A 13,882-nucleotide genomic window follows, 5' to 3' on the forward strand; every position below is an offset into this window, starting at 1 on the left:
GCTTGCAGTCACCACCGCTTTCACACTCACCTTCCCCTCCCAATTGGTTTAAGATTCAAGACTCCCCCTCTTCACCTTTCTGCTGTGTGTAGCACCGGCCTCCCCTCCCCCACTGCAAGGTGAGAGCCTTTTCTTCTGCAGCTCTTCCTCATATAGCCCTGTGCATCTTTCCACCTCATCAACTTTTCATCTCTTTGCAAACAGAATCGGGAAGTGTCTCCCTCCTCCCTCTCCTTCTCCTTTGTTATTAGCTTCATGAGTGGGGATGCTAATGTATTCACTAGACAATGTCTTCACACCACTGTTTCCTGTAATTACAGTCAGTGCCCTCCCACTGTCCTGGCTTATTTGGCTGTAAAGTGCTTGGAGGAGGGACAGTGTGGACAAAAGACACAACACAGGCTAAGGTCAAGTAGTGTAATGTTAACATCCAAGAAAGTAAAACAAATAATCACTTCTGCAGTAGGTCATTAACAACTAGTAACACATAGAGGTCAACGGCACCAGAGCGTAAAAAAATTATCAATACAACTGAGGACCCCTCCATTAGAGGATGGGGAACTGTATCCATATTATCAGCAACAGTCACCCCAAGAAATGGTAGGAGCCACATCCACCCTCCTTTAGGGGGTAGAGCCACTATATTTGTCATGTAGATCAGCTACATTGTCACTGGAGACTCGGATCCAGCCATCCTCCCGGACATGGTAGAGGTTGACTGCACCTCCTGAGTAGGCATCTCTATAGGTGGCTTGGTAGATGGCTCGACGGGCCAGATCATAGGCCTGTTCCACCTCTAGGTCATAGGAGTAACCCCGATCCATAACCCCATAAGCATACACAGAGCCAGAACCTACAGAGAAGGTGGCCCCCGAGATCCGGTTTCCTTCACTGTCCACATAGTAGAGGCCTGGAAAGAGAGGTGAAGTTAGCAGGAAAAAAATGACCATCCCTTTTGACATCTAATTCATTCTCTGAGAAAAGTTCTCCTTCCCTCTTGAAACCCAGGAGAGACCAACAGATATACAAGAAAACAGCACTTCTATAAAATTACTTAAAAATAGCTGAAGAGGGGGGTGGAGCACCTGGGTGGTTCAGTGGTTGAGCATTCTGCTTTTGGCTCGGGTCCTGGGGTCCTGGGAACGAGTCCCGCATCAGGTTCCTTTGCCTATGTCTCTAACCCTCTCTTTGTGTCTCTCATGAATAAATGGATAAAATCGAAAGAAAGAAAGAAGAAAGAAGAAAGAAAGAAAGAAAGAAAGAAAGAAAGCAAGCTTGAATATTAAGATTCCTAGATTCTACAACGTAACACCTCATCTCACTTCTCATTATTCTTGTCCTTGCTATATAACAAAAAAACCAAGTATAATCTAAATGACTTAGGTTTCAAGCACAGAACTTCAGGCACTGTGGGAGATAATGTTTAAAACAATCCTAACTCTGGGGTGCTTGGGTAGTTCAGTGGGAGCCTTCAGCTCAAGTCATGATCCCAGGGTCCTGGGATCGAGCCCCACATCAGGCTCTCTGTTCAGCAGGGAGTCTGCTTTTCCCTTTCCCTCTGCCCCTCAACCTCTGCTCGTGCGCTCTCTCCCAAATAAATTTTTTTTATACCCCAAAACAATCCTAGCCCTCAAAGTTTAGACTATCTGGGGGACAAGACATACATCACACAGTAGGAGAGAGCCTAAGAGTTCCAAATCATATCACAAAGACCTGCACTGCCCAATATGGGAGCAACTAGACATGTACACTGAGTATTTGAAATGAAGCTGGTACCACATGCTGAAATGACATTTTGGTTCTATAAAATAAAATATATTATAATTATTATTTTAAGATTTATTAGTGCTTGTTTTGGCAGCACATATACTAAGATTCATTAATTTATTTGAGAGAGGGAGAGAAAGAGCACGTGTGTGTGTGCTCACACGCCCAGGGTGGAAGGGCAGAGGGACAGAGAATCCCACGCAGACCCCAGGCTGAGTGCAACCCCAAAATCACAACCTGAGCCCAAACCAAGAATCAGATGCCTAACTGCATCACCCAGGTGCTCCAAAGTAAAATATATTATTAAAATTAACTTCTTTAATTTTTTAAATGTGCCTATTATAAATTTAAAATTACACATATGGCTCACATTTTATTTCTATTGGATAGTGCTGGTATAGATCAGGGGTTGGCCAGGCCAAGTGCCTGTTTTTGTAAATAAAGTTTTACTGGAACACAGCCATACCCATTTGTGTACATATTGTTTATGACTGCTTTTGTGCTAAAGCAGGAGAGTTAGGTAGTTAAGACAAAGACCATATGGCCTGCAAACCTACATTATTTACGACTTGGCCCTTTATGAAGAAATTAGCTAATTTTCAGAATACATGAAAATTTAGACAAAGATTTTACTACATTTTTATCAATTACAACTGCCTGCTGGACCTTTCCAACAGGATGCCTTTGTCACCAAGTTCAGATTCAAATACTTTCAGTGGCTCTCTACTACCAACCAAACTCATCTCTCTCCTGCTCCACCAGCCCACACTGCCTCCCATGTTCACAAATCCTGCCTGCCAATGGCATCATTAATCTTCCTATTTCAGTGGTTCCCATCTCTCACTGAGCATCAGAATCATCTAAGGAAGCTTTTTAAAAAAGATACCCAGGACTTACCTCAGGTATTTTTTTTTAATTAGTTTTTTATTTTTATTTTTTTTATTTTTATTTATTTATGATAGTCACAGAGAGAGAAAGAGAGAGAGGCAGAGACATAGGCAGAGGGAGAAGCAGGCTCCATGCACCGGGAGCCTGATGTGGGATTCAATCCCGGGTCTCCAGGATTGCGCCCTGGGCCAAAGGCAGGCGCCAAACTGCTGCGCCACCCAGAGATCCCTACCTCAGGTATTCTTTTTCAATTGGTCTGGGGTGGGGAACAAGTATGAGGTTTGTGTTTTAAGTTCTCCAGTGATTCAAAAGCAAGCCGGTGGAGAACCAAATGCTTATCAGTTTTCAGGTTCACGGATTTCAAGGCCTACCTCAAACTAGCACCCCACCCCCGAACCGCCCCAGTCCCATGGCCACTAGCGTGCCTACAGGCTCACCATCTGAGGTTCTAGTTTAGCTCTCTGGCTCTATGGATCACTATTCTTATTTTTCTTTTCTTTTTTTCTTTTTTTTTTTTTTTTTTAAGATTTTATTTATTCATGAGAGACACAAAGAGAGGCAGAGACATAGGCAGAGGGAGAAGCAGGCTCCCTGCAGGGAGCTCCACATCAGGGATCCCTGCCATCAGGGATCCATAATCACGCCCTGAGCAGAAGGCAGACGCTCAACCACTGAGCCACCCAGGCGTCCCTCCCTTCCGCTTTTTAAACTCATTCACTCTTCACTGAGTAGTGTACCGATAGTTTCCAAAGCAAGGAGAAGAGCTGGTTATACTCTAATTGTTTGACAGAGGCACTTGCCAGTTGTTTACTTGGCACTCAGTAAGCAGGTGAATGAATGAAGCAAAAACAAAAGGAAAGAATAACTATTTTCAAGCACCAAGGGGGAAAATTATACAGAAAGTAACTAGATGTATTCCAGCTAGACTAAAGAGACATCCAAAGCTGGTTGACAAGCTGAGGTGCGGGATCCCTGGGTGGTGCAGCGGTTTGGCGCCTGCCTTTGGCCCAGGGCGCGATCCTGGAGACCCAGGATCGAATCCCATGTCAGGCTCCTGGTGCATGGAGCCTGCTTCTCCCTCTGCCTGTGTCTCTGCCTCTCTCTCTCTCTCTCTCTGTGTGTGTGTGACTATCATAAATAAAAAAAAAAAAAAAAAAAAAAAAGAAATGTCCAAGCTGAGGTGCCAGGCTGGTTTAGTCTGTGGAATGTGCGACTCTTGATCTTGGAGTCTTGAGTTTGAGCCCCAAACTGGGTGTAGTGACTAGTTACATGAATATAACTTAAAACAACAACAACAACAAACAAACTGGTTGAAAAGGAACTGACATCAGATGCAAGGTTAAACTTTCTGGCAAAGTTTTTATATACTAGAAAAAGGCTTAAGGAATTTATTTTCAGAGATGACAGAATAGGACCTAAGGTCCTAGGGTAATTCCATCAAGTAAGGAAAGGATGAGCCCTAAAGGCCCCTTTTAGGTCAAAGACTCCCCAAAAGAAAAAGGGGAAGAGAAATAGCTAACTTCCTGTATATTAGAATTACAGCAACATGTGACACTTAGCCCTTGAAATGGGGCTAATGCACATGCCAAAATGATATTATGGATTAACGAATCATTAAAATACCCCCTCTTTTTACTTTTTAAATATATCCATTACACAATTCTAAAAAATTGTCATTTACTTATTATTATTATTATTATTATTATTATTATTATTTTAAAGTCAGCTCTACACCCGGGACACCTGGATGGCTCAGCGAGCAGTTAAGCTCTGCTTTCGGCTCAGGGCATGATCTTGGAGTTCAGGGATGGAGTCTCACGTTGGACTCCCTGCGGGGAGCCTGCTTCTCCCTCTGCCTGTGTCTCTGCCTCTCTCTGTGTCTCTCATGAATAAATAAATAAAGTTTTAAGAAAATAATAAGTAAGCTTTACACCCAACACGGAGCTTGAACTCACCACCCTGAGATCAGGAGTCACAGGCTCCACTGACGGAGCCAGCCAGGGGCCCCCTCCATTAGATAATTTTAAATTACACAGGTGACTCGCATTATATTTTTGTTAGAAAGCACTGACTGGAGTTTTTACGTCTATTATCCAATTTAATTCTCAAATACACTCTTTGTCAGTCTTATTTTATGGGAGAAAGGAGAAACATTATGTGCCAGACACTACATGCTTTACGTGTATTACCTCATTTAACCAATGTAAGAGATGATGAAACTGGCTAGAAAAATGAGCAGCCCATGTAAGGTCATGTGGGCAGTCAATGACACAGCTAGTCTAAGCTCCATGCCCTCTCCTACACTGTAGTGACCTCCTTGAATAAAGAGAAGAAAGGACGGAGAACCTAATCAACACATCGCCAGCACTGACACAAAGCCCTTTCATTCATTCACCTGTTCATCCAACCCCTCCTCTCTAGTGCCAGCCCAAGAACCATGTGGTTGTGGCTTAACTCACCAGGGCCTCTCTTATCCCAGCCACAGATCATGGTGCCCATGGACAGCCCCATGCCTTTATATTGATACACCATGTTGGCAAGCAGCTTGGAGGCAGCTGCTACGGAGATGCGTTCCTTGTTTCGGAGCTCATAGATTCGACATTGCCGAGCCAATAGCCGCTCCCAGAAGCTGCAATCTGCTGCGCCCCCAGCCATGGTGCCCAGCAGGTAGGGATTGATCTCTATCACCTTCTTTACTGTCTGGGAGGCTATATAGGCACCCGCTGTGGCCCGAGAGTCCGCTGCAACAATGACTCCATGTTGAAACTGTTAAGATCAGAGGAAAACACAAAAGCAGGCCACATCAGACCACGGAAATGATCTCCTTCACATTTCTTTTTTGCATCAGTGGAAACCCAGAACATCTCTGTCATTCTACCCTTCACAAAATGCTTTCCACATATTAATATCAACTAAGTTTCACATCGATCCCTCGACATGGGTATAACCAGTATTAACTTCAATTTCACTTTATAGATCAGGAAAAGATGTTCAATGAGATCGAATGATTAGCCCAAGATCACAGAGCTAGCTACTGCAAAGCTGGATCAGGAATCCCGGTCGTCTGGCTCCTTCTACAGTGCTTCCTCCCACCAACCTTCCCCCTCAAATGACATAGCTTTTGGGTTACCTTCGCCTAGCAGGGACCTAGTTTACAAAATCGCAAGTTAATGGTTAAACATCCTTTCCCCTGCCAATGTTCATTGCTGCTGAGGCTTCCCCTTTCCTGGACCGGAGCCACCTGGGGTTGCCCAGGAATCACCCCAAGCAGCCCCCGGTTTCTTCTCCCACTTAACCTCAGCCCCACGGTCCTACGGCTAGAGAGCGAGAACCGAGGCCTCTGGGGCAATGAGACAGCGAAACCACCGGGGTCGGGAGGCTCCCCCTAGGTTTCCTGGTCGCGGGCCCCGCGGGCTCCGGTCCAGCTGGAAGCCCGGGAAGGGCTCAGGCGCACGGGTCTCTGCCCGGCGCGGCGGTTGGGTCCGCACCTTGAAGGCCAGGGTGGTGGTTCCATGAAGCATTTCGATTCCCGGCTCCTCCGCGACACCCCAGTTGGGCGCGACGAGGCTCAGCCCATCGCTGGGACTCCCTGGACCCAGATCCAGCAGATCCACACGACCCCCGAGTCCGAAATAACCGTGCCGGTTCACCGGTAGCGGCCTCTCCAACACGCTGGCCAGCGCCATGTCTAGTAAGGGCACAAGGAATTCCCTGCGAGAAGGCCTATCAGAGAGCCGCCGGGCAACGCCTCGCCGTCACAGCTTCACTTCCTATTAAAAGTATCTCAGGGAGGAGCCATTTTAACTCCTGGCAACCACGCCTCCAAAAACAGGAGCCAGACGCCAGGGACTATTTTCACCGATTGGGGGGGCGGGGGGATAAATGGCTTAACTTCCTCTAAATATTAAAAGGATGTTGTTGTCATCTTAACTTTGGTCAAGCAAGCAATACTCGATTAAATTCACCTCCAAGTCATAGGAAGCGATTGGAAACGTCCGTGTTGCGTGAGGGAAGTGAGACCGGCCATCTTTGAGAAGGGCGTGACTAGTTGAAAATTCTTTCAGAATCTTTAACTCCAAGTCGTCTCCGCCCTGCCTGGTGTCCAAGCAATACTTTACATCTGTGCGGCTTTAGCATCCTATTAACGCAACTGAAGTTGGCATTTTGTTTAAGGGCACCATGTAATACTCGGTAAAATAATGATGTACTTTGAGGCCACTGTCCTGTGAAGTTAGTTAAAACTACAGTATTTTGTGGTAAAAAATTGCAACAAGATAAAAGTGTATGCTGCGTCTTGTTTGATCGCCACACTACTCAAATTCTGGAACATAACCAATTTTTAAGATTTAATATTCTCTTTACTCCCACACTGTGGTGAAAATTCTAATAAGTAATGTATTGCCTAAAAGGCAGACGAATAAAGAAGGAAACGTATGGGAATCAGTTAATCCACAAACTAGGTTCTCAACTCAGCTCTGACTAACAGAGTCAATACTCATTTACCATCTCAGAGCCTAGAGGAGGGTTGATGCTTCATAAAGATGTACCAAGAGGTTCTCTAACTTAAGCTTGCTAAGACAAGCTCTTTATTAATACAGGAATGTGGTATATATATCATTGTCTCTCCCTTTCTCCACCCATCTTCATTTTTCAACCCTTTTAGGACCCATAACAAACAAGGAAGTGGACAAACGTATGAAATGTTATGTCCTGCTTTAAGGTTCTATAAAGTCAGTGTCTGGCCTTCCTTGTTGGATTTCAGCAGCAACATCCATCAATATCTAAATTCCACTTTCCTCTGATGCCCAACTCAGCCCCTCCTCTTCCCCAGCAGACTCTGCATATGTTGTATTTTTAATGCTGAAATTTGGCAACCTTTTCCAAGCCCAACCATCAGAATGTAATGACGCAGAAGATCTTTATCTGCGTCTCACACTTGGATGGTGTGGAAAATGCAGAGTGCCTTTGTTTATAGAGCAGGTATTATTTTATGGTCCCCCCTGCAATGCAACTAGTCCTCCTTCTGAATTTTCTCTGTGGTTCATTCACACTGCTACTAATAGCATTTATACCTTTCTTTTTTTCTTTAAGATTTCATTTATTTATTCATGAGAGACACAGGCAGAGGGAGAAGCAGGCTCCATGCAGGGAGCCAGATGCGGGGCTTGATCCTGGGACCCCAGGATCACACCCTGAGCCGAAGGCAGACGCTCAACCACTGAGCCACCGAGGCATCCCATTTGTATCTTTCTTAAGACGCTTTCACATTTTGCCTGGCTGTAAGTGTACATTTGTCTCCTACTTGATTATGAGTTTCTAAAGACAGGTATTTTTCTACTATTCATCTTTGTGCCCACTGTATACTTAGTAAATGCTTGCCAAGTGAATCCATGAGCGGATGACAACAATGTTCTTCCAGTTGCAGAGATTTGAAGTTTTGGCCATCTTTGACAACTCCTCTTCTTTTCTATCACATTCAGTAAGTTGCCAACTCCTGTTGATTCTTCCTCTATAATGCTTCTGACGTTCTTTTTCATTGCAACTGATACCACCTTTGACTTCTTATTTCCTACTCCTGAATTACTGAAATATTTTCCTGATTTTCTGGGCTCAAACTGTACTCTCTAATTTATTTTGCACAGCACCCTAAAACACCCTCTCAATCTTATCACATGCCTGCTTTAAAATGTTCTGTAAAATTCAGCTCCTCAGCATAGCATTCAAGGCCTTCCTTAATCTGTTTCCAACTTACCTTGTATTAGTTCTCTAGATAGATAGATATATGTATATCATCTATCTATACGTATTGTATCTGTATATATAGATATACGTCAGACAGAGAAAGAAAAATACTATATGATCTTACTTACATGTCAAAACTAACAAAGCTAAACTCCATAGAAACAGGGAGGAGATCGGTAGTTACTGGGGGTTGTGGAGTAGGGGAGCTGGGGAAATGCTGGTCAAAGGGTACATACACACTTCCAGTTACAGGAAGAATAAGTTCTGGGAATCTAATGTGTAGCATTGTGATCCAATAGCTAATGATGCTCTATTGTATATTTGAAAGTTGCTAAGAGAGCAGATTTTAGATGTTACCACTACCACCACAAAAACGGTTAATTATGTAAAGTGAAGGTTAACTAACCTTATTGTGGTAAACATTTTGCAATATATGCATGTATCAAATCATCACAGTGTATACCTTAAACTTTCACAATGTCATATTTCCATTTTATCTCAATAAAGTGGGCGTGGTGGGGGAATGATCAGTGTTGTGGTTCAGAGGTAAGAGAGGAGATCAGTATAGCTTGGGGTGAGGTGGGGAGACCAGGAAAGCCTTGCTAAGGAGGTGTGGATTCATATCCCTAAATACCACTTGGGTCCCATCGTCCCTCAAACCAACAGCCGCCCCTTCTCTCAGACCATCCTCAGGAAGCGTTTTCAGAATAGATGGCACTTAAGCCAGGCTTTGTAGGACAGGATTCAAACAGATGAAGGAGAGAGGCACCTGGCTGGCTCAGTCGGTAGAATGTGTGACTTTTGATCTTGGAGCTGTAAGTTCGAATCCCACATTGTATGTAGAGATTACTTCAAAATAAAATCTTTAAAAAAATATAGATGAAAGAAATACATGAAGGGGAGGTATGTGAGATGTGTTAGGAATAGTGTGAAAAGAGGTTGTGGTGGGTGGATCAGGATTGGAGTATATGGGCCTTAAATGTCAGCCTGGGAAGAAGGTGGTTTGGGTTTAATCTTGTAGCCCTTCAAGGTTTTTTAGTAGAGGACACGGGATTTGAATGATACCTTAGGAAAACATGTCAGATAAGATTAGAGGGGAGTCTAGGGGGTGGCCAACTAGAAGGCCATTCAACTGTCCAGATCTGACTTGAGAATGGTTTGACCTAGGGAGATGACAATCCATCCATTAACATAGCATCTAAGGCTTAGTCTTTAAAAACAGGAGACATACTTATCTCTCCAATAAGATTCCCGTGTGGTCCTGTGCAAAAGAAGGGAGAAAGACTGGTTGGACTTTAGTGTGACCTCCTGGTTTCTCCAGTCTTCCCATGACATATTTGCATTTGCCCTTAGTACTGACTCTATTGTGCCACCATCACGGTGTCTGGAGAGTCTAGGCTCTCTCCCTTGTGTATGAGTCTGTTGGACTAAACCAGTTCCCACCGCACCCCTCTGAGCTACAGCATTTAGTAAAATATACTCCAGATGGTGCCAGAAAGTAGTTGCAGCTTGTCACTAGGCCCCAGTCTACTTTATCTTTCTGAAGGGCCAGCTGTCAGGGTCTACTAACCCCACCCCTTGGCCCGCCCCTGGTTGATGCAAGACTTAGACTCAGTATTATGGGGACAAGGTCAGTTGTTTCTCTTGCCTTGGAACTACAAACAGCTTTCTTGCTAATGTGAACTACTGGGCAGAAGGGGTAGGGCCAGGCCATTAGATACTTTTGGCCACATCCTCAGAACTTTCACACAAACAGAGATGAGAGGAGCTATACTTCCAGAGAACTGTCAGGAATGCTGTCTTCATGCAGATGGAAGTTCATATGCACCTCAAAAGCAGAAAGAGAGCTCCACTTTCTAGTTTCCTGCACTCTGGTTCCTCTATACTCTGCCTTTCTGGAAGGTATTTGATCTCCCCTCCTCCTCATAAAAGATTCTCTTGCTCTTTTTTTTTTTTTTAAGATTTTATTTATTTATTTATTCATGAGAGACAGAGAGAGAGAGAGAGAGAGAGAGAGAAGCAGACTCCATGCAGGAGCCCGATGTGGGACTTAATCCCAGGACTCCAGGATCATGCCCTGGGCCAAAGGCAGACAGTCAACCGCTGAGCCACCCAGGTGTCCCTCTCTTGCTCTTTTGTCCTGGTCTCTAAGTCCATTTCTTTTCCCCCACCTGACTAGAAAGTGAAAGTGTGAGCTGAGCATTATAGTGTCCTGGCCCCAAACTCCTAAAGAGAAAAACCAAGCTCAAAGGCTCCTTCCTTGAAGTGTCCACAGCACTTTTTAAAATATTTTATTTATTTATTTATTTATTTATTTATTTAGAGAGCACATTGGCCAGGGGAGGGGCAGAGGGAGAAGGAGAGAGAGAATCTCAAGCAGACTCTACACCGAGTGTAGAGCCTGTGTAGGGCTCTATCTCACAACCTTGAGATCATGACCTGAGCCAAAATCAAGAATTGGACACTTAATTGACCGAGCTACCCACGTATTCTTTTTTTTTTTTTTTTTTTTTTTAAAGTAATCTCTATGCCCAACATGGGGCTTGGACTCACAACCCTGAGACCAAGAGTTGCATGCTTTACTCACTAAGCCAGCCAGGCGCTCCTCATAGCACTCTATTCTGATTGCATTATAGCACCAACTTTTCTTCACCTCCTGGGAACTCTTTCAGGGCAGACACAGAGCCTTATTTGTCTTTGTATGCCCAATACCCCCCATAGGAGAAACAAGGGGGACCTAGCTGTGCTCCTTCCACTCGAGCCTCCTTTCCTTTGAGGTTACCCTGGCCCTCACTCCACTCCACCTGCTTGGAGGATGACAGACAGGAGACTCCGTGGGTGACGCTCAGGTGGGTCACGAGCAGCGTCTTCCCAGCAGTGGAGATTCACTGGCCTCGTCCTTTCACCTGTCAGCAGTCCTCCGTAGAGGAGGAGTCTGCTCCTCAGAGCCAGTCCCGAAGCCTGACTTGGGGGTAGCGAGGAGTGAAGCCACAGATCATGTGCCTTCCTCGCAGGTTCTGGCTGCGGCCCAACTTCCCCTTAGCGTCTCTTCTCCCTCACCGGGCTTCAGCCCCCAGATCTCTGCCTTCCTCCTCCCAGCCATCACTCGGCCCCAGGGATGGCTCTGCAGGACGTATGCAAGTGGCAGGCCCCCGACACCCAGGGGCTATCGCCTCACCTGCCTCCAGCCGGTGGCTGGTCCGTGCCCCTGGGCTGTGACCCTCAAACCTTCCTGCGGCTGCACGGCCCCAGGCTGGCCCACGGCACTACCACGTTGGCCTTCCGCTTCCGGCACGGAGTCATCGCCGCCGCTGACACGCGTTCCTCCTGCGGCAACTACGTGGCGTGTCCGGCCTCACGAAAGATCATCCCCGTGCACCAGCACCTCCTGGGCACCACCTCCGGCACCTCGGCCGACTGCGCCGCCTGGTACCGCGTGCTGCGGCGGGAGCTGCGGCTGCGGGCGCTGCGGGAGGGCCGGCTGCCCAGCGTGGCCGGCGCCGCCAGGCTCCTGTCCGCCATGATGTCTTGCTACCGGGGCCTGGATCTGTGCGTGGCCACGGCCCTGTGCGGCTGGGACCGCTCTGGGCCTGCGCTCTTCTACGTGTGCAGCGACGGCACCCGCCTGCCGGGGAACGTCTTCTCGGTGGGCTCTGGGTCTCCGTACGCCTACGGCGTGCTGGACCGCGGCTACCGCTACGACCTGAGCCCCCCGGAGGCCTACGCCCTGGCCCGGCGCGCCGTGGCCCACGCCACCCACCGCGACGCCTACTCCGGGGGTTCCGTAGACCTTTTCCACGTGCGGGAGGACGGATGGGAGTATGTGTCTCGCGACGACGCCTGCGTGCTCTACTCGGAACTGCAGAAGCTTCCGGAGCCGGAGGGGGCGGCGGCGGAGGAGGGCCACGCTGAGCCTGCCACCCTGCGCGGAGACTCCAGGATGCCCGCGGGGACTGAGATGCTGTGAGAAGCCGCGACCTGGGGCTGGGGGCTGGGCACCAGGGGAGCCGCCTCACAGCATCTGGCCCCGGCTGTCCCCAGCCGCGTCCCGAGTCCCCATCCCTTCCTGCCTCCCAGCGCTGCCGACGGCTTGGGCCAGCGTGTTCCTCCGGGTGCCCAGCCTCCTTCCCACCACCACGTTCCCCCCTCAGCAGACCCTCCCCACGGGCCGCGGCACACCACACACGTGGGGCTCGCCGCGAGGCCCTCCTCACCACCTTCTGTGCTTCCCATTCCCATTCCCATTCCCATTCCCATTCCCGTGCTCACCTATGCTTGTCTTTGCCACTTTGTCGCTTTGGTCAGGGTAGTTGGGAGTGGAAGAAGGTGGGGCGGGTGCCCAGGCTCTGGTGGGGAGTGGGGGGAGGGGGAGAGGGGCGGGGGGCAGGGCAGCGTGGACGCGTGGTGGGTGGCAAGGGGCTTGCTTCTCCGGGCTGCTCTTCCCTCGGCCTCCCCCCCTGCCCTCAAGGGACTCTAGTGACTACAATCCCAGCTCCTTCAGAATGCCCTTCTCATGAGGGCTCTGAGGTAAAAATGATCCTTGCTTTACCGAAGAGGAAACAGGTTCAAAGGCTTATGTGACTTGCCTGGGGTCGCACAGTAAGTGGCAGAGAGGAGGCTTAGAGCTCGGCCTTCCTCTCCAGAGCTGCGCTCCTTTAGCACAGCCTGGCCTTCTCCGTCCTCTTTCTCGCCTTCCTTCTCTGCCCAGGGCTCTGCAGGCACCTGGGAGTGAGGTGGGGGAGAAAACAGCCAGGCCAAACCCCTGCTGAGTGAGGCCCCAGGGCCGCAGGCTGCGGCCCCCACTACCCCCAGGGCCTGGAGCCAAGGCCACAGCCCGAGGGAGCTCAGTTCAGGTCTTCAGGCTTGTCACTGTGGCTGCCAGACTTCTTTTCCTCTTTCCCCTTCTTCCTTTCTTCCCTTTTGCCGCCTTTCCAGCCTTTCCTTCCTGCCCCTCCCTCTGGGGAATGAAGAAAAGAGGGAGGTGGGCAGCCCCAGTGGCTCAGCCGTTTACTGCCGCCTTCAGCCCAGGGCCTGATCCTGGAGACTCAGGATCGAGTCCCACGTCCAGCTCCGTGCGCATGGAGCCTGCTTCTCCCTCTGCCTGTGTCTCTGCCTCTCTCTCTCTGTGTCTCTCATGAATAAATAAATAAAATCTTTTAAAAAAAAGAAAAGCGAAGAGGGAGGTGGCCGTGCCAGACAGAACTATTGGGCTGGCGCATCCTCTCCCGCCCTTCCTGCCCGTCCCCAGCTCCCATGGAAGCCCTGACTGGGCAATGCCTGTGCCCAGTTCCAGGAGGGACGCCTTCCCTGCCCTGCCCTTCTCCAGGCAAAGCCCAAGGCGGGGTGGGGTGGGAAGCACAGTCAACCAAGACATAGAACTGGCTGGGAGGAAGGTTGCTGAACCTTCTTTCTCTCAATCGGCTCCTGCCAAACTTCCAGGCCCAAGATTACCAGTCCCCTTCCTCCCTCCCCGCTGCACACCCCT

General features: G+C 48.4%; 2 protein-coding genes across 2 annotated transcripts; one reads left to right on the forward strand and one right to left on the reverse strand.

Moving 5' to 3' along the window:
• Positions 1–403: 403 nt before the first annotated feature.
• PSMB5 (proteasome 20S subunit beta 5) lies at positions 404–6,382 on the reverse strand. Its single transcript, XM_077908604.1, has 3 exons — positions 6,144–6,382; positions 5,115–5,421; positions 404–910 (listed from the first exon to the last, which is right to left on the reverse strand). The coding sequence occupies exons 1-3, from the start codon at positions 6,339–6,341 to the stop codon at positions 624–626; spliced, it is 792 nt and encodes a 263-aa protein (XP_077764730.1). The 5' UTR covers positions 6,342–6,382; the 3' UTR covers positions 404–623.
• A 4,837-nt stretch (positions 6,383–11,219) lies between these two features.
• PSMB11 (proteasome subunit beta 11) lies at positions 11,220–12,748 on the forward strand. The gene has a single exon (XM_077908439.1). It carries the CDS (start codon positions 11,516–11,518, stop codon positions 12,362–12,364), a length of 849 nt encoding a protein of 282 aa, XP_077764565.1. The 5' UTR covers positions 11,220–11,515; the 3' UTR covers positions 12,365–12,748.
• The last annotated feature ends 1,134 nt before the right edge of the window (positions 12,749–13,882 follow it).

The sequence above is a fragment of the Canis aureus genome, chromosome 9 (genome assembly GCF_053574225.1).
Source record: "Canis aureus isolate CA01 chromosome 9, VMU_Caureus_v.1.0, whole genome shotgun sequence".
NCBI classification, from domain to species: Eukaryota; Metazoa; Chordata; class Mammalia; order Carnivora; family Canidae; genus Canis; species Canis aureus.

Excerpts from the sequence above, each read along its gene's own strand:
- PSMB11 (XM_077908439.1), top strand. The coding sequence starts at position 11,516 with ATGGCTCTGCAGGACGTATGCAAGTGGCAGGCCCCCGACACCCAGGGG.
- PSMB5 (XM_077908604.1), bottom strand. The coding sequence starts at position 6,341 with ATGGCGCTGGCCAGCGTGTTGGAGAGGCCGCTACCGGTGAACCGGCAC. Across the intron at positions 5,422-6,143 it reads CCACCACCCTGGCCTTCAAG|TTTCAACATGGAGTCATTGT; the intron begins GTGCGGACCCAA and ends TGATCTTAACAG. Across the intron at positions 911-5,114 it reads CTGGGATAAGAGAGGCCCTG|GCCTCTACTATGTGGACAGT; the intron begins GTGAGTTAAGCC and ends CTCTCTTTCCAG.